Consider the following 20,296-nt stretch of genomic DNA (forward strand, 5'->3'; position numbering starts at 1 on the left):
CATAGAACTCATATTTTTCAGTAATTGTACAAATAATAAATAAAATAATTAAATTATACTGTGTGTAAGAAGATTATGATGCTCTGGGGAAAAAATTAGAGCAAGTTAAGAAAAATCTGGAATGCTAAGGAATTGGAATTCTTGTAAAACAGCGGTCAGGATAGGCCAACCTCAGAAGGTGGTATTTGAGCAAAGACTGGAAGGAGCTGGAATGAGCCATTAAATATGTGCAGGAGCATTTCAAGCACAAAGAACAGCCAGTGCAGATGCCTTCAAGTAAAAGTGTAACTATTATAGTTAAGGCAGACGTGGAGGCATCTAGTGGGAGTGCAGTTGGATTTTAGAGAGGTACCACAACATCAAATCATGTAGAAACTTGTGAATACTTTGATTTTTTCCTCTCAGTGAGATGGAGAGCAACGGCAGAAGAGTGGCGTGATCTGAGTTAGGTTTTAAAAGGATACCTCTGGTTGCTGTGATGGGACCAAACATCAAGGTAAAGTTATAGGAAGATAAACCAGTAAGAATGTTATTGAAATAATCCAGGCAAGAAATGGTAGTGGCTTAGAATCAAGTGGTAGCTGTGGAGGTGGCAAAACTGTTCCCATTCTCCATATATTTAGAACATGTTATCAACAGGATTTCTGAACAGATTTAATGCCAAGACAGACCCACTATTTTTAAGTGAGCATCTAGAAGCATAATGTTAATGTTAACTGAGATGAGGAAGAACTAAAGTAGATGCAGTGAGGGGGATGGAATAAGAATCTCTTTTTTTTCATGGTTAAAATCAAAATGTCTATTAGACATCCATCTGGACTTGCCAAGTGGAGAGGTGGAAGAAACAGACTCTAGAGTTTAAGTTGGATATCTAAATTGGAGAGAGAAGAGGGTATACGTGGCAAATAAAGCCACAATATTGGATGAGATCACCAAGGGAATGAGTGTACATAGGGAAGAGCAGACGGCCAAGGATCGAATTCTGAGCCATGTCAATGTCAAGAGGTGACAAGGAAAGGAGAACAACCAAGCAGACTGAGGAGTTATACTCATGAGGTCAGAGAACAACCAGGAAAGTATTGTCCTGGAACCCAGGTGTGTGTGTGTGTCAACTGGACTGGATCACGGGGTGTCCAAATATTTGGCTAAACGTTATTTCTGGGTGTGTCTGTGAGGGTGTTTCCAGATGAAAGTAACCTTTACATATGTGGACTCAGTAACGCGGTTTGCCCTCCCCAACGGGAGTGGGCATCATCCAATCCTTTAAGGGCCTGAATAGAACAAAAAGGTGGAGGAAGGAAGAATTTGGCCCTTCCTGCCTGCTTGATTGACCTAGGACATCGATCTTCTCCTGTCCTCGGTGCTACTGATTCTCAGGTCTTCAGACTCTGACTGAAAGCTACATCGGCGGCTCCCTTGGTTCTCAGGCCTTTGGAGCTGAACTGAATTACACCACCGGCTTTCCTGGGACTCCAGCTGGCAGCTGCCAGACCAGGGAACTTCTCAGCTTCCACAGCTGCATAAGCCAATCCCTTATAATAAATCTCTTCCCATCTATGTATCCGATTGGTTCCGTTTCTCTAGAGAATGGTGACTAATACACCAGGGAAGAAAGTACTCCCAGGCGCAGGGAGTGACCAGCTCTGTCCAAAATTATGGATAGGTCGGTTAAGGAGAGGACTGAGATAGCCATTTAATTTAGAAATATCCATGTCATTGTTACCTTGACCAGAACAGTTCAGTGTAGCTGAAGGTATATAAGCTTGATCTGAGTGTGATTAAGGCAGAATGGGAGGAGAGGAATTGGAGACCGTGAACGCAGACAACTCTCTATGGGAGGTTTGCTATCAAGGGGAGAAGAAATGGCCCTATGGCTGGCACAGGGAGTGAGGTGAAAGAAAGTTTTCTGTTTGGTTGGTTTTGTGTTGTTTTTAAGATGGAAAAAAATAGCACCAGTTTGTATGCTGACAGGACTAATCTAGCAGAGGCAGGAAAAGTGATGATGATGTTACAAATGCTGTGAAAATACGAATTTCCTTTTCGATTTAGCCAATTTAGGTGAGAATTCTCTGCTACTTGCAACCAGAAGAACTTTCGCTAACAGAGTGAGCAATGTCTTGGTATGTCTAAGGCTTTTCTGTTTTATGCCTACTGAGGTATAACTTTTCATAGTACTCTCTTTCCTTCTGGTTTTGGTGATAAATTATATGAACTGGTTTTGATGATAAATTATATGGTCACACTAATTAGTTAGGAACACTGGTTCTGAAGCCATAGATGCCAATCCTGGGCCTGCCACTTACAAGATGCCATCTTAGACAATTTCTTAACTTCTGTGCCTAAGTTTCTTTATATGACAATGGGGCTAATAATTGGCACATAATCTCATGAAGTTTTGCTGACCGACTGAGGTAAAGCGCTTAAAGAGCTTACAAAAGGACTTGCTAAAATGCTAACTATTTCATACATATGAGGTATCATTAAATCTGCAGACCACGTGATGCAAACTTCCCCATACAGTAAAGAATGTAAACTGCTCGCGGCTTTGTTTTGCCCTTTTGAGACATGGAGCCTTAAAGGTAATTAGACAACATGCAACTAACAGAGTGAAATTATTCACAGCTCCTTTTTACAGGTAAGGAAACAGGGAAATAGAGTATTTAATTAAGATTCAATAGGAATTGAAAAATAAATGTTAATTTATGACCAACCGTGTCAAGATGCTTGGGGCGATGTTTAATTTTACATGTCCACTTGACTGGGCCTCAGGGTGCCCAGATATTAGGTCAAACGTTATTCTGAGTGTGTCTGTGAGGGTGTTTTTGGATGAGACTAACACTTGAATAGGTAGACTGAGTAAAGCAGGTTGCCCTCTCTAATGTGGGTGTCTCACATCCAATCAGTCAGAGGCCTGAATAGAACGAAAAAGCTGACCTCCCCTCAAGCAGGAGGGAACCGCTCCTGCCTGACCGCTTGAGGTGGGACACTGGTCTTTTCCTGCCTTTGGATCTGAACTGAATAACGGCTTCTTCCTGAGACTCGGTCCCAGCAGCTTTTGGACTGGAACTTGCACCATTGGCTCTCCTGGGTCTCCACCTTGCCAACTGTAGATCTTGGGCCTTCTCAGCCTCCATCTTCATGGGAGCCCCAATTCCTAATAAAAAAAATCTCTTTCCATCTCTCTCTGTATATGCTATTCGTTCTGTTCCGTCTCTCTCTGTATATGCTATTGGTTCTGTTCCTCTGGAGAAGGCTGACTAATACACTCGGGAAGGCACAAGCCTCTTGTTGAAGTAAAAGGACATGACGACATGATGTAACTCTGGAAAGAGTGGGCAGTATGTTCACAGGAGTACAGACAATCAGGGTCACAAAACAGGGTTTTCATAAAAAAATTAACTGACGGTTATTAAAGGTTGTGGGAGGCAGAATTCTAAAAATGGTCTCCCAAGATTTCCTGCCATTAGCCCAGGAACAGTGAATAAGAAGAGGCATCACATGCATTTTTGCGTTATGTTACACGGCTAAAGGGACTTTGCAGTTGTAATTAAGGTTACTAAACTGTTGACCTTCAAATAGGGAGATTATCCTAAAGAGCCTAATCTAATCACAGGGGCCCTTTAGAAGCAGACAGTCTTCTCTGGTTAGCAGCAGAAGGGGAAGCAAGAGAGATTGGAAGCTCAAGAAGGATTTGACACACTATTGCTCACTTGAAGATGGAGGGAGCCACATGACGAGAGATATAAGCAGACTCTAGAATCTGAGAGCAGACCCTGAGGACATCTCATGAGGATGTGGTGTCATGGGTCCGACCACCACAGGAGGAGAATCTGCCGACCACCTGAATGAGCCAGGAAGCACCTTCTTCCCCAGAGCCTCCAGGTAAGACCTCCTCCCAGCTGACACCTTGACTTCAGCCTTGTGAGACCCTAAGAGAGAACTCACTTCATCTATGCCACACATCGGACCTATGGAAACTGTGAAATCATAAGTATGGGTCGATTGAATCTGCCCAATTTGTGGCAATCTGTTATGCAGCCATGGAAAACTGATACACAGGTATTTAAGTTATTAGTGTATTGAATGTGTGTGGCTAAGGTATTTCTCAGTATTATCCAACCTACCGAAGAGGTTGAGAAATAATTTCTGGCCCAGCCACCACCACATGTAGCTCTAAGGTGCGAATTAAAATAAGTATGGACAAAGTCACAGGGCAGTGAAGTCTAACTCGAGTGTAACACGGAGGCAAGAACAGACAGCTTGAAGTGTGACAGCAACAATGAGGACACTCTCTGGTAAGATGGGTGCCACACTCAGTGCGAAGGGCTTGGATGTTGGAGCTGCCTATTCAGTCCCTGCCCTTTAGATAAGGCAGAACATTCCGTTCCAAGGTTCTTTTATGAGACAACAACAGACAAGCACAGTCAGGGGAGTTGCAGGTGCTGGCTCTGAATTAAATTGAAATAAATTACTACGAAAAAAGGTCTGAAGTCATAGACATGCTTTGAGGCTTTAGAGTCAGACAGACTGGCTCTATTATTCTGTGATCCTAGCTGAGTTCCAGAATTTTAATTTATTAATTACGTGTGTGTCTGTGTGCGCATGCATATGTAAAACACCCCCTTGATAAACAACTCTGACATCTTTAGAGGCCCCTGGGGTTTACATGTGCCTGCGTGATTATCTGTACTAAGACAGCTGGATCAGCTTGAACGATCCCTCTAGCCCCAGAGACTACCACGGTGCATGGCACATATGGATTTTCTGACTTTCATCCCAGCTCCCTGTATTCACTAGCTTCTAGTACCACTGTATTGCTGACTTCCTGGCTTCATAATCAGAGTCAGCCTTTCTAATAATCTCTCAGTGTCTGAAATGGGCTTAGAGTGGGAGAACATTTGAAACTCCCCTAGGCTCTGGAAATACAAAGTGACTGATGCACAAAAGTCATGAAAAATTTAACTGGAGAAACGAATAAATATAAGACTGGTGATTTGATTATTTAATTTTCTGGTGAAAATCATAAATATTCAGGAATATGGAACCAAGTCTGTGAGCCCCCAAATAATGGAATATCAGGTTCAGGCACGCATGATCATAGTCACAAGGACTCAGTTTCCCTGATCCGACTCCTGCTCCCATTGCTTCTATTCTTCCTCAGTCCAACTTTTGTCTCCTCTTCCTCTCCCCCACCCCCCCGGCACTGCAAATGTACCCTGTGGAGACTTCTAATTCAGAAATTACACTTCTTTTTTTGTTGTTTTCCTGCTGGGAGGATGGTTTATTTGCACTTTGCTTACCTTGTAGGAAGTACACAACCTGAAACATGATAGGCATTGCTGAAGGTTTGCTGAATTCATTTATTTCATACCGAAACTTTGACAGCAACAACACCTACTTTCAATCTGGATGGTAGTCCACTAAATGCTTCCTCTGTAGGTGGCATATGTGTGGCTTTTGAGTAGCACGTGCCATGAAAACTCTCCTAGAGAAGCTAAAAGGTGTTGGAGGATGAGAAATCTGGTCCATTTGTCCATATGCCTCTACACAGCATGTGGCATAGGTTTCAGCACACAATATGGCTTAAAGCAACAATTCCCAGACCTTAGCCATGTCGATGCCTTTCCATATCTGCCACCCTCAACTGAAATGTTATAAACTTCGTGTTTTACTGCAAAGAAAAGTATTATTTATCAGGAGTAAAACTGTAAAAATCAAGGGGCCAGCTCCGTGGCTGAGTGGTTAAGTTCGCGCGCTCTGCTGTGGCAGCCCAGGGTTCAGATCCTGGACGCAGACATGGCGCTGCTCGTCAGGCCACGCTGAGGTGGCGTCCCACATCCCACAACTGGAAGCAACTAAGATATACAACTGTGTAAGGGGCGGGGTTTGGGGAGATAAAGCAGAAAAAAAAAAAAAAGATTGGCAACAGTTGTTAGCCCAGGTGCCAATCTTTAAGAAAAAAAAGACTGTAAAAATCAATAAAGTGATGACATAGCAATGGCATGGAATTTTAAAATTTACACTGGTGACTTTCGAGAAAACAGGAATTTTTTCGAATTCTTTTTTTAATGTGGAGATATGCTCACCAATGCAGGCTTTGGATTGTAACAGCAGTTCTTCTAAAGCCCAGCTTTGCCACTTCCTGGCTGTGTGGTTAGGGGCAAGTTATCCATCCTCCTGACGCTTACTTTTCTCATTTGTGAAACTGGAATCATGGTACTTACGTCACAGGGATTTTATGAAAATTATCAGTGAGATATGTAAAGGATCTGACACATGGTAGGCCCTCAAAGAGCTTTTATTACCTCTTCTAATACTGCAGTTTTGAAACAACAACAACAAACCCAAATAGGATTCCTTTATAAGAATTTTGGGAATTATGCACATCAGAAAGTTCATTGAAAGCAACAAATCAAGGATACTTCCTTTGAGGTATAGGCTGGTAGTCGAAGCTGTTGGATCAAAGCTAAAGTGAAGTGTAGAAACCAAAAATGTAATTCGTGTCCTCTCTTAGGAGGTGTAATATTGTATTTTGGGAAAACTGCCAACAAGACCACTGATTTTCAAACTTGCCTTGAAATACATAACCTGGGAGAAGATGGGAAAAAAGAAAAGGAAAAGCTGTTTTCCTACCAATCTCGAATTCCAGAGAACGGTGCCCGGTTCAGAGCCTATGGTCACAGACACCCCACCATGGTGCTCACTGATGATGCATCTTTGCAGAACGAGCTGATTTTATTGGGGGTACTTGAAGCTTTTACTGTGAAAGACGGAATGCGGCCATTTTCCTGATCCCGATTTTGATCTCAAACCTCACTTGTGTGTGCCTTGTTGTCTTCATTTAAGGAAGCTAGGAAATTTGTGGAACAGCGTGGCGACCCCGAGAAACCTTTGTTTCTTCTGAGGGAATGGGTCTCATGGTGCCTGGGCCTGTGGGTGCACAGCATCATTGATAAGTCAACTATCTTCCATCCTGGGCGGGATTGATGTCTTTGTGGAAGGGAAGGCGTCCTGCCAAGAAGAGGATTCTCAGACAAGGAAATTAGCTCTGCAACAAAAACCCTCCTCGGATCCATCTCATCAAAGTCAAGAAGGAATTGTAAATAACAATTATCCTATTCCTTTACAAAGACTTGAAATAGCTATCTTTCATCTGCCACAGCAGGAATCAGTGTTGAATATACCAACATTTGGCCAAAGGAGCTGGGAGAGATCTCTGGGGTGAACAGCTTCTGAGAGCGTTAGGAGACACGCGATGATAACCTTGGAGAGCTGAATCAGTGGGAAAAGGGAGGGGAATCAGAGAGGACTGCTGGGGGCAAGTTCAGCTGGGCTCTGCCTGTCCTGCACTCTTTGTGGGGTGTTATGGTCAATGAGCCCTGAGTTTCTACCTCATTTGGCTACCTACTAAGTGTCAGATCCTGGGCCGTTTACATAATGTCCTTGATCTTAATATTCCCCTTTATGAAATGGGAATGCAAATATTTCCCTCGAAGGGTTTTTGGTAGAATTAGATGAAATAAGATCGATGAAGAGCCTGGTGGAGTGCCCATCATTATGTGTACTATTACTTAACATTAATCTCAACCATTCTGTCAACTATTTCATTCCATTGCTTTGCTTTCATTATTTAATTATAGAATTATGTTTTATTCTCAAAGACACAGTTTTATTTAAACAAAATATACTATGTAAATGATAGTACCTGTTCTGCCAAGATAAAAGCAAAAACCACCGAGGTGATGAATGACCAAGATCTGGAAACACCACCCTAAGTCATGCTGTGTAGTAAAAACTGTGCCAGCCCTATGAGGGATTCGCCAAAAATGAGTCAGACCTCTGGCCCTCAGCTGTCTCGCAGCCGACTAACAGAGTTTGCATGGAAGCTGATACATGCATGGTGCTGACCCAGATGGCACCTACTGGAAGAACTGTGGTTTGGAAACAGAATGTTTTCCCTATTAGGGTCACTTTCGAAAGATTAATTAATCAATTAACTAATTAATTAATTCAACAAATATTCAAATATTCAGTGGTGTCTTTCCAGTTGTATCAGAAAGTGTGCTGGCTGGTGGATTGACAAAGACCAGTGAAACACGGCCCTTGCCCTCAAGGGTGTCTCAATGTAGCAAAGGAGACAGGCACGTTCATTACATCAACAGATATGGTCTGGATGACTATAATGTGTGCTCGGCAAAGTTCAGGGCTGCTTGTGAGAAACCATTGAGCAAGAGACAAAGATCCCTAACATCAAGAAGTTTATGTCCAAGCAGGAGCTATGGGGGAGGAGAGAGATAAGCAATAAACACAACGACACAGTAAATAACATAATCTGTTAGGTGATAAGTGCTCTAACAAAGAGACAATTTAGGCTGAGGTAAGGGGGGATCAGGAATATGGGGTGGTGGAAAAGATGAGTGCACTCAGCAATAGAAAATACGGTGGCCTGGGTAGACCTCATTGAGAAGCCCAGAACTGAGCCAAGCCTTGATGGAAGTGAGGAAGTCAGCCAGGGTAGGGAGCATCCCAGGTGGAGGGAATAGCTACAGCAAAGGCCCTGAGGAGGGAGCCTGGCTGACATAATGCAGAAAGCGCCCAGAGTCCAGCAGAGCCAGAGAGGAGTGACTGAGGGGAGAGCCTAAGGGTAAGTCAAAGAGCAAACAGGGCCCTGACCTCCCAGGGCCTCGTAGACCTGTGTGAGGATTTAGCATTTGACTCTGTCGCAGGAACAGAGGAGCACTAGGACGGGTTTCGGTGCTGAATGAGAAGTCTGTATGGGGACAGGATCAGTGAAAGGGAGGTACACAGCAGTCAGGGAGCTAGAGGTCGTGACCAATGAAGCAGGAGAAATCAAGGAGTGCTGCCTCTTTGAGAGAGTGGAAGCACTCACCTGGACTTGACATCCATCAATCTTTGTGTTCACACCCTCAACTCTGTGCACACCCGTGCCATTACTCACAAAAATCACGCAATTAGAAGTCCTGTATTCATCCCGTGATCTATCAATTAATCGAATGAAAAACTGGGGAGGCATTTTTTGTTCCAGTCGCTTTGCTTTTGAGAAGTTTTCCCTGACTCACTTAGCACAGCCCCTCCGTGAAGCCAATTCTGTGGCTGCGAGAAAATCAGTGTCCACGGTACACGAAGAAACAAGGAATTTGGGAACCTATGGAGAGTGGTTCGAAAGACACAACCCACTCAACCTCCCCAAGTGCAAAGACATGTATGGAGCTGCCTATGTTCGCTCCTCTTTCATTTTGAACCTCTAATAAACAATTAGGTATAATAATAACTGTCCTTTTTGATCCATGTAGCTTCTGTCACAGTCTTGCATTCAGTCGCTGTATTTTGAATCCCTGCTGGACACCAAGTTCCAGGCACTGTGCTGACTCAGGGGGAACAGGTATGTTTCGGGCTGGCTCCCAGCCTTTAAATTCCTTACAAACACGCAGACAGATCATGACAGAGCTCCTTGATTAGAGCAATGACAGAATTAAAGTCAAGGGAGCCTGCGACAAGAAAGGAGGGTAATTTAATCCCAGTGTAAGGGGTGAGTGAGTACACATGGTCAGGAAAGCCTTTTTCGCGAGAGGCGAGGTTAATGAGGTAGGTGATTTTATTACCCCCATTTTACAGATAAGAAATATCAAAGTCAAAGAAACTTACTTACTTAAGGCTGCATAGCTACTGAGGGAGCCAGATTTATATTCCAGGGCATTTGGTTTATAAAACACCTTTTTTTGGTCTCGTTGACTACTACTAAGATCACTTCCCCTGACTCTGTTTCCCTTTAACGTACCTTGAAATCTTCTCAGATATGTTGTGGTCACTCTCCTGAAAGCTGGGTTCAGCTGTGAATTCTATCAGGCTCTGAGAAGGTCTGTAGCATTCTCTATCCGAGGTAACAGCTGTTCTGGAGAGCTCCTCTCTCTTAGAATCGTACTCCCCTTAAAAGTTAGTCCCCAAAGTGGCAGCTCTAGGTGCCACGACCATGGAGATGGGAATAATAACCGCCCGCTCAAGATATAATGGGCTGTCGAGAACATAGGCTACAGGGCTCAACACAGGGCCTGGCACAGAGACTGTGCTCCACAAGTATTCCATGCCTTGACCTCATCCCTTTCCTTCCGATCAAGGGAAAGGTCACTGTCAACCTCTTCAAGCAGAGGTTCAATTTCTACTACGGAAAATGTTTCTTCTCTCCCTTATTTTTGGTTGGATTTTGGTGCATGGCAGTTAACGGTTGTGTCAGCTAGCTTTTGATGCATAACAGACAACCCTCAAATTGAGTGACTTTAAACAACAACCAATTCTGTTGCTCACAATTCTGCAGGTCAGCAGTTTCAGCCAGGCTCAGCTGAGTGGTCCTTATGCATAAGAAGGCTTGCTTGTGCAACTGTGGTCAGAGCCTTGTCAGCTAGGTGGCTCTGCTGGGAGCCAGGTGGTCTAGGATGGTCTTACCCACCTTTCTGGCAATGGGTTCACTGTCAGCTGGGATGAAAGGGATGCATGGGCCAGCGTCTCTCATCATCCACCTAGCCAGGGCCTCAGCACATTGTCGTCACCTTGTTTCAAGAGCGGCGAGAGAGTGCAAACCCCAGTGTGCAAGTACTTTTTAATTCTCTGCTTGCTTCACACTTGCTACTAGTCCCATGGGACAAAGCAAGTTCCATCGCCAAGGCCAAGGACAATGGGGGAGGAGATACAGGCCTGCACAAATGGCAGTTGTTACTGTAAGACTCTACCACTACGCTGGTTTACGAAATAACCTTGTTCATCACCACAGAAATATTTACCTATGGATAAACCAGACAGTGGAATGCCAGTCTCTCAAAAATGATTCTGACTCTTCTTTAGAAGAAGTCATAACTATCTTGCTCTATGGGTCTAACAGGTGAATAATAAAATTATTTTATGAAATTCTGGGGGAAAAAAACTAATTTGAAATTTTTCTCGGCATTGTACTAAACTTGTAAGTTGTGGATGTCTTATCCCGAAACACGCTATGACTTTGCCAGTGGGAATCCAGCCTGTACATCTTTCCTGATTATAGTGCTGCTATTGCTCTCCCTTCCAACAAATGCGCCCCAAGCAGACGCATATTGCAGAGGCATAATGTGATGTAGAAGTGATGGCATAGACCAGAAAACGGCAGCTCTACCGAGACAAGGAGATAGTACCTGGTAACCGTAAAGCAGACTTGTGACGTGGCGGGGGCCTAGTTGGGCAACCCTTCCCCCCAGACACCAGCCAAATCCCCAGCTTTGCGAGAGTTCCTCTTGGTTTATTCGAATCATCTTTCAAAGCTGAGTACAAGTTTTATCATTTTCTACTACACTGTCCTAACCATATGTTTTTAGGATCCCTTGCTACTTTATTTATTTTGTGGTGGCTGATAGTGCTACTGTGAATGTCATCATTTCCCCATCCTATTTTTTACATGATTACTGCTGGCATACATGGAAGCTCTTGGTATTTCAAATATCAACATTTCATTCTGCCACTTAAAGGAATTCATTTTTATATCGTTTCTTAGGTGTTTCCCAAGAACATATTCATATCATCTGCCAATAATGACAATTTCGTCTTCTTTACCAAAATGACAGATCTTTTCTCTTTACAATCTCATTATACTGGAAAGAATGTCTAAAACGATATTTAAGAATATTGGTGATAATAGGTATATTTGCCTAGATCCTGACTGTAATGGATTTTTTCCTAGTTGTCAAACACTATCTGTGTATGTGTGCGTAGGGACCCACCGAGGAATACAGCTAGCTGACATCTATTTTCCTAGTTCGTTTTGAATCATGAGCTGTCGTCCTCCTTCAAATGTTCCTTGATCGTCCATATATCGTTAACAGACGATCAGTTGCGGTAGTGTCTCTACTGGTTGCAGTCCTTCTCATTACGCCTCCGTCTTGCCATTTTCTTCGTATACCACCCGTACCTGTATGTCATGTTATGCTCTAGATATTGCAGCTGTGTTGCCACCGGGAACAGGATCATTTTTACGAGCTATTTTGGGTATAAATGGAGGGGAGCAGACCCTTGGGAAGCTGAACTACCTTGTTATTTAAAAACTGGACTGTAAGTTTCATGACTCCTTTCCACTTACCTTTCAGATTCAATTTCCCCTCGATGAAGGGGTTATTTCACCAGAAAAGTGAGTTTTCATAATCCTGCTTGGCTGATGCCAGCCAGAGGGTCTGTGGGGAAGACAGAGACAAAGATGCCTAAGCTGCAATAGGGCAAAAGTTAGGAGACATCAGAGGTCTTCTCCATAAGGCTACTGTTAGAGCAGGGAAACAATATACAAGGAAAAATATAGAAGGAGAGGGAAGGCTTGAGGTTGTTAGATTTTTGGCTGTGGGGGGCCACTTCTTGGCCAAGAGGACAGGATGACCAGAGAGGTGAGAGAGCACCAAGTGGCCTTGCTGGAGTCCCCGTCCCACGCCAGGGGCCTTCCAAAAACCAAAATGTAAAACATGAAGAGATTTCCACAGGCGTGTCTTCCAAAACCCCAACCGGTACTTATCAACGAGAAAGAGAGAAGGGCGGAGTGTGCGGAGGATCGAGGTTCTCGGGATTTAATCAAACACTACTCGGGGGGGTTCTCCAGTTGTTGGGCGAATATGGCTCAAAGTGCAAAGGGCTGAACCAAGTAAGGCAAGGAGTTTACTGATGAGGAAACTGAGGAACAGAAGTTAGGTAAGATGTCAAGAGGGGCTCAAGACAAGTGTTAAGCAACGGGCTGTGCCAAGATGCCTGGCAAGGTGAAGAACCTGTTGAGGAAAGAAAAGTGTATGACATGACTCAGCAGAGATTAGGTCCTGTTTTGCCAAGAATACCGAGGATCCTTTTGACAAAACTGGGGCCTTGCTCTAAATAAGCCGGTCCTATTCATCGTGGGCGATGGTGATGACGATGCCCTTGATCTTACTGCGTGTAAAAGGACTGCGCGTGTGTGTGTGTTTCCTGCAACCTGGTGGGGTGAGGAGAAACGTCCGGCCACGCCACAGCCACGTTCAGCTCTAAGGCACACGTGGAAAGAACCTGGGCCCAAGGCACAATGCGGTGAATTGAACCCTGGGGGAAGGAGATTCCCAGCCTGAGGCGCGCGAGGCGCCTGCGCAGTGGGCCCCAGGCGCTGCGCGCTGCGGGAGCCGCGAGACCCCCGCCCCCGCCCCCGCCCCCGCCCCTCGCCCGCCAACGTGAACGCGCACGCGAATGGAGACGCGAACGCGCACGCGAATGCGCCTCACCTCGCTCAACCCCTGCCCGGGCGGCTGAGCAGGGAGGGAGGTGCGCGCCCTACCTGCTGAGGGGGCCGCGGGTGGGCTGTGTGCAGAGTGGCGGGCTCCCCGGCGGCGGCGGCGGCGGCGGCAGCGCCACCTCCTCCCTTCGGGCGTCTGCGCTCGGGACCCTCCGCCGCGCGAGGGACGGACTGACTGACGTACCTCGCCCGCCCCCGCCCCCGCCTCATCTTCCCCTAGGCTCCTGGGGCTCCCCGGCTGAGGCGCCTCTCTCTCCCCGCCCCTCGCCCTCGGCCCTTCCTCTCCCGGCACCTCGGGCGGCGGCGGCCAGAGCAGCAGCGAGCGGCGGGAGCAGGCGGCCTCGAGGATGAAGTGCAAGCCGAACCAGACGCGGACCTACGACCCGGAGGGGTTCAAGAAGCGGGCGGCGTGCCTGTGCTTCCGGAGCGAGCGCGAGGACGAGGTGCTGTTAGTGAGCAGCAGTCGGTACCCGGACCGCTGGATCGTGCCGGGCGGGGGCATGGAGCCCGAGGAGGAGCCGGGCGGCGCGGCAGTCCGAGAGGTGTACGAAGAGGCGGGAGTCAAGGGGAAGTTAGGCCGGCTCCTGGGCATTTTCGAACAGAACCAAGATCGCAAGCACCGAACGTACGTGTATGTACTGACTGTCACTGAGATTCTGGAGGATTGGGAAGATTCGGTTAGCATTGGGAGGAAGCGAGAGTGGTTCAAAATCGAAGATGCGATCAAGGTTCTCCAGTGCCACAAGCCCGTGCATGCCGAATATCTGGAAAAACTAAAGCTGGGCGGTTCCCCAACCAATGGAAACTCCGTGGCCCCGTCCCCGCCAGAGAGCGATCCCTAGTATGTACGGCTCCTGCACAGACTTCTGCTTTCCGCCTCCCTTAGAATAAATAGTGGCCGGAGCACCCCTGTGCCTTGTGCGGTCTTCGGGGCGGAGGGAGGCTTCTTTTGTTTCCTTGGCAGACCTCTGAATCACGCTTGCAGACCGCCTCAGTTGCCAGGCACTGTTTTCAATTTGCACGTTTTTCAGATGCTTTGAAAATCGCTTCTGGTAGCGCTGTAACATATTTCGGAAAGCCAAAGCCACGTGGGTTTTTTTTTAAAGGTGCCTTAACTGCTCACCCAGCCCTTGGGGGGGAGCTGTGCGTGTGTGTGTGTACACGTGTGTACGCGCTGTGGTTCTTTTACGTTTCACACATACTTTGTGTGTGTGTGTGCGCGCGCGCGCGCGCACGTGTGCTTTTTTGGTACCATTCTTGTGGTTTGTTTCGTAGGGATCTGATCGCTTGGTTGTGTGGCATCTTTCATTAATTTTTTTTCTTGTTTTCTCGTTCATAGCATTCGCCCTTGTCAGTAAGCCCTTCTGTGATGGGAATTGGTTTAAGCGATCAGTTTTGAATTTAAAAAACATTTAAGAAATTTTACATCTTGTGCTCTTTCCGCACTGGACCATAATTTGATCTCTAGAAATGTAATCTAGTTTGCCCTTTTCGGAAATTTCTTTATTCTTATGTAGATAATTTGACTTTCAGAAAAAAAAATTTCTCACCTGGTAATTTTTCACTGCTTACTTGAAATGGCCGTTTCCCCATTTTCCCCCTACAAGCACCAACGAAGGTTAACAAAGTATTACTTCTTAGGAAGGTATTGTTGGCCAAGCACATCCCGAGGTGTACATATTAGCATGAAAACTGTGTTCGTGGAGTATGATGTAGCATGCTCAGCCTCCAACTCCATTGCCTTTTTCTTAATACCCTAGAAGAAGCATAGTTCTCTAAATGTAAGTTAGTTTTTGGAAGAAAGTTATTTCCCACGTTTGAATTTGGGATATTCCAGTTAAACTTGTCTGAATGCCAGTAGCCAGAAGAATGGAATCTTATATGGTAATTACATCCCAGTTGAGCGAGGTAGCTTTCTTGATATTCAGCTGTTACAGACTTCCCAGAGTGTTAGGACAATCTCTCTTAAACATTTAGGATAAACGTTTGTTCTCACAGGACAAACTTTGCGGTACCGAATTAAAAGATCTTACATTTGCCTTGATACTTGCTTGAGACCAAGAGTCCCGTCTGAAATGCATAGGTCTCTCTTCTCTAACTATTTTTATTTCCCTAGCCATGTCAGTAGTTAAGTAGAGGGAAAACCAAGTTTGTGAAGAGAGTATTAGGGGTGGAAAGGTCATTCCATATATAACACTTAAGCATTTTTAAAACATTCTACTAGTAAATAATGAGTATAAAGTAGAAAATAATGGTTATTAAAAACATTTTGCTACTCCTCAAAGTAACCTGTTTTTAAACACAAGTACTGCTAAAATTTTAATAGAGTTACCATTTGTTAAAAAAATTAATATTTTACTGTTGCAACATGCATACAGAACAATGCACAAATCTTAAGTGTACAGCTTAATGAATTTTTACATAGTGAACACATACATGTAGCCAGAATCCAGATCAAAAAATTAACTTTGCCTGTAACTCAAAAGCCCACTGCATTCCTCCCCCTAATTAGTACTCCACCTTCCTATCTTTTAAGACCATAGAATAGTTGGTTTTGAACTTTATATGGTGAATTTTAGAATATATACTCTTTTGTGCTGCTCCTTGTGTGCTTTGCACGTTTTACTACTCTTCAGAATACTCAAATGTTTTTCTCCATTTGTTTTGCATTGTAATTCTAAAAATTACTAATATTTTCACATGATTGCTGCTAAAAAGTGGGCTCTGTTGCACTTTCTAAAGAAATTTGGTGCCACTGTTTCGAAAACATCTTATTACACATTTAAGTACAGATAAGCAAAGTACAAGTTTCAATTCACAATATATTTTCTGTAGTATTGCTATCAAAGTAAACTAAAAGAATAAGTGGGTTTTTAAAACAAATGACAGTTTCATTATCGGAATTATATAGTTTGATCAAGTATGGTTATTGAGTATTTTTCTGTTTTTCTCTAGGAAACCGATACATATGGAATATATTTGTGCACATAGTTTTTTAATTTCAAACAAATTGACACCAAAATGTTTTCCCCCAATAACTTATTCAAGAAGATTCTTAAATTCTACGTTCACATAACAGATATACTGGATTCTTATTTTATAGATATTTTTGTAGATAAAAACCCCTTCCACTTGAAATGCTGTCACAAATACTTTGGAGGCTTAACTTGTACCTGCTATTCTTAGAGGTAATAATGCATCATCTTATTTAGTTCTTGAATCAAGTATCTGACAAAGGCAAAACTGTACAGTATTCATATTGACCCATTATTAAGAATTATTAGCCTATAAATATGTTGTGGGTTGTTTTTTCTTTTTTTGCCAGAAACATTTAGAATAAGTCATGCTATTTTTCAGGATTGACTGTCAGGTTCATTTAAGTGGTTTTTGTGAAATATTCACTGGAACATAGCCTGGTCAGAATAGTTAAAAGCTCCAAGGAGATTCATTTTTTCTCATCAAGACCAAGAGTTTCAGGCTAAAACAGGTGACCAGAGGTAGTAGGTAGAAAACTTCTACCACTTCAGCTCTCCAATGATTGATATACAGTTGGGATGTTTTTTCCTTTATAGAGTGTTAAAAAGTCACTTATTCATTATTTGTTTTTTTTAGCCCTCCCCTCAATAAAAAAGGACAAAGAGTATTCTTCACAGATAATTGAGGTTTGTAGACATGAATCAGAAATTTATTTTCCGCATGTTTATAAGCGGCTTACATTTTCAGCTGGTCAAATATTTTATTCTTGTTAATGTATAGAGAGAAAACAGAGGTTGATATAGATATCTAGATACACTGGAAATAATTAGTGCTGTGTCCATAATGTATAGAATTCTTTCAAGAAGTTGTGTCTGTGTACCTACACACACACAAATAATGTATATTTAGTTGGGCAGAGCTTTTTCTTTCAGGTGTCCCGTGTAGGGGAGCCACCAGACACTAGCAGAGCTTTATCAGTGTTTTTCTGGTTGCTGTCTCCTGATAAACTGTTATACTGTATTTAGAAGATTTTAAATATTTATGAGCAAACAGCACTCTGAGAAGTGGAAAAGTAACTATGGTGACTGAAGTAAAGCACGACGTTTTTATGAGAGAGTTTAATGTGATAGAAAGTACATTGAGGCTTTGAAGTCAGACAGACCTAGGGTTAAAAACTCGTTTCATTTCTTACTCTCTAACTTCAGCCAAGTTAGCTAACTATCTGATGCTTAATTTTCTTGTTAATATAAAATTGGAGATAATAAAAATAGATACTTCATAAACTTCTCCTATGAGAAACCTTTCCTGACCACCGGGGTTAAGATACCCTCTTCTGTGTGTCATGTTCTCACAAATTCTTATACTTACCTATTTGCATGGCTGTGTGGCCACCAGACCACAAACTCTTTGATGGATGGGAACCAGCCTGAATTATTTCCATAAGCCTAGAGTGCAGAACGTGGACTTCGGCATTTTTTATGTCTCTGATGACCCCCCCTCTCTTTTGCAAAACTTCTAGTATTAGTGCTTTCCTGACTTTTTTGTTTCATAATATATATTGACCTGTAACTCCCTCAGCTGCTGATCCAGTTGGCCACAGTTTTCATCCCCTTTTCCAATACATTCAACTAGTTCCTCATCCCACCTGGTTCTGCATGTAAGAATTGCATCTGCATTAGATAATTCTGTGAAGGCTTTCCAAATGCGAAGTGAGTAATGCAGATAATAGGCCCTTTGTAAATTTGTCGATTTGAGGAAGTGTTAAATTAGTATAAGTCTGCTAATTGTATGTTGGTTTATTTTTCCAGATGAACAGCAAAGATGTTCAGGATTGCTTTGAAAGAATAAATTTTGTGAACCAATAGAATTGTCAAGTACAGCTGGGCGCTTTCGTGTTTCCAAGGAGACAGCTCATCTGGTTTTCCTCCTGCATCCTCCTTCCCTGTCTACTCCACTGACTCCTCTTGCCCTGGTGGTTGTACTATTGTACGTGAACAGACTCTTAATTCAGCACCTATTGCCTTTTGTTATGCTTTTTGATGTCTCTGCCTTCTCCATTAGACTATGATGTCCCTGAGAGCAAGGACCACATTTCCTTATTCTTTGCATATTCTGCATCTGAGACACTACTTGAAATATGGTTGGCATCACTGAAGCTTCTTTGATTAAATTCGTATTTGTAATCACTACATGGCAAACATTCCCCTTCCAATCTGGTGCTAGTAGAGTATCTGTGCTGTCTAGGCACCCTTTGGTGTGGCTTTTCTTTATCAGGTGTTGCAGAAACTTTTCAAGGCAGTCGTAAGATGTTCAAGGACTAGAATTATTACTCATAATTTTATGTCATAATCACACAGTGGTTAGCACAGTTTTAAGATTACCCCATCACTTAGGTCACCATTTTGTAGAACCAGTCCTTTGTGCCACAACTTCAGTGTTTTTGTACTATTGCTAATTTGCTTAAAATTCTATTAAAAATATCACTTGATATAAAACTATAAAAATAAATACAATGAACACAAGATAATATTGTGAGTTTTTATAAAAATAAATTTTGATGTTTTTGCAATGCCATAACCACTTCTTACATGTAATCTTAATATCTCTTTGAAGAAAAGATTGTGTTTCTTATTTTACAGATTCAGTATGCTCTTATTAGTTGATGCCAGAGCCAGCAAAGACTGCAGTATAGACAGTTTCCAAAGTTAATTATGCTACTTACTTTGCCTAGGTTCCCTTTTGCAGCTCTTACTGATTTGTTGGCCAGTTTTCATCTTCTTTTCCAATACACTCAGCTAGCTCCTCATCCCACCTGGTGCATGTAAGCATGCAGAGGACTGAGAGACAGCTAAATTATTGTCACTTGAAAAAGGCATTCAAAACAGAAAATCGAGAGGGGGAGGCGGTGACAGAAAATGAAGGATTTATAAAGAGAGGACTTAGGTCAGCTGCCTCCAGGAGAGCTACTTTTAAAAAATGACAAAGATGTTTAGAGAAAACTTTATGGAGTTTTTCCATGGGGTTTGTGATGTCAGCACTCTTCCCCAGCTCCCTACAAAGGTCCCAAAGTGGCTTTAATATGGTAGCTTTATTTCTTTTGTTTTATAAAGCAAGTACATTGGAAAAAACTTGGGCTCCATTTTAGTGTTAACACCCTTCCTCATGGTATCAGTGAAATGTATTGATTCTTCTCCCAATCCTTACAGACTTTGAAATAAAAACACGTCTCCCCAATTTATTGATCTTTTTTTAGGTGTGATATGGTACTGTAGTTATGTTTTCTTAAAAATCCTTATCTTTTAGAGAAACGTACTGTAAATTTTACGGATGAAATGATATGCTACTGGTATTTGCTTCAAAATAATCTGAGGGTGGGGTAGGTGAGTGTATAGATGAAACAAAGATGAAAAATTGATAATTGTTGAAGCTGTGTGATGGATATCTGAGAGTTCATTATACTATTCTCTATACTTTTGTATATGTTTGAAATTTTACATAATAAAAATTGAAACAAAAATTCTTGAGTTTACTTGTCCCCCAACCCCATCCCTAAGACTTAAGTCAGGAAGGCTGATCAGAAGATAAGTCTACAGCCTAGTCAGACAAATTCACTCCTCACCTCTAAAGACCTAGGTTTTGTTCCTGAGCTAAACATGTTGGCAGACTTGCTCTTCCCTTAGTGTAAATTCTTTCCTTAGACATCCCCCAGTTCCACATGCAAAAAGACTTTGAGCCCAATCAATATGCCAAACATGACCAGAAAACTTTATTTTTTATTTTTTTATTTTATTTTTCTTTGAGGAAGATTAGCCCTGAGCTAACTGCTGCCAATCCTCCTCTTTTCGCTGAGGAAGACTGGCCCTGAGCTAACATCCATGCCCATCTTCCTCTACTTTATATGTGGGACGCCTACCACAGCATGCCGTGCCAGGCAGTGCCATGTCCACACCCGGGATCCGAACCGGCGGACCCCAGGCTGCCGAAGCGGAACATGCGCAGTTAACTGCTGTGCCACTGGGCCAGCCCCATGACCAGAAAACTTTG

The 20,296-nt window shown here is 43.2% G+C and overlaps 1 protein-coding gene across 2 annotated transcripts; it reads left to right on the forward strand.

The window, feature by feature from the left end:
- The first annotated feature begins 13,478 nt into the window (after positions 1 to 13,478).
- On the forward strand, positions 13,479 to 19,760 carry LOC123282629 (diphosphoinositol polyphosphate phosphohydrolase 3-beta). Of its 2 annotated transcripts, XM_070502255.1 has the most exons (2): positions 13,479 to 14,117; positions 18,061 to 19,760. In XM_070502255.1, coding segments are annotated over exons 1-2 (495 nt in total). In that variant the 5' UTR covers positions 13,479 to 13,623; the 3' UTR covers positions 18,062 to 19,760. The 2 variants fall into 2 exon arrangements, with proteins under 2 accessions (XP_070358356.1, XP_070358357.1); XM_070502256.1 differs by lacking the exon at positions 18,061 to 19,760 and having other exon boundaries at positions 13,479 to 14,182.
- The last annotated feature ends 536 nt before the right edge of the window (positions 19,761 to 20,296 follow it).

Source organism: Equus asinus, chromosome X, assembly GCF_041296235.1.
Source record: "Equus asinus isolate D_3611 breed Donkey chromosome X, EquAss-T2T_v2, whole genome shotgun sequence".
Classification (NCBI taxonomy): Eukaryota; Metazoa; Chordata; class Mammalia; order Perissodactyla; family Equidae; genus Equus; species Equus asinus.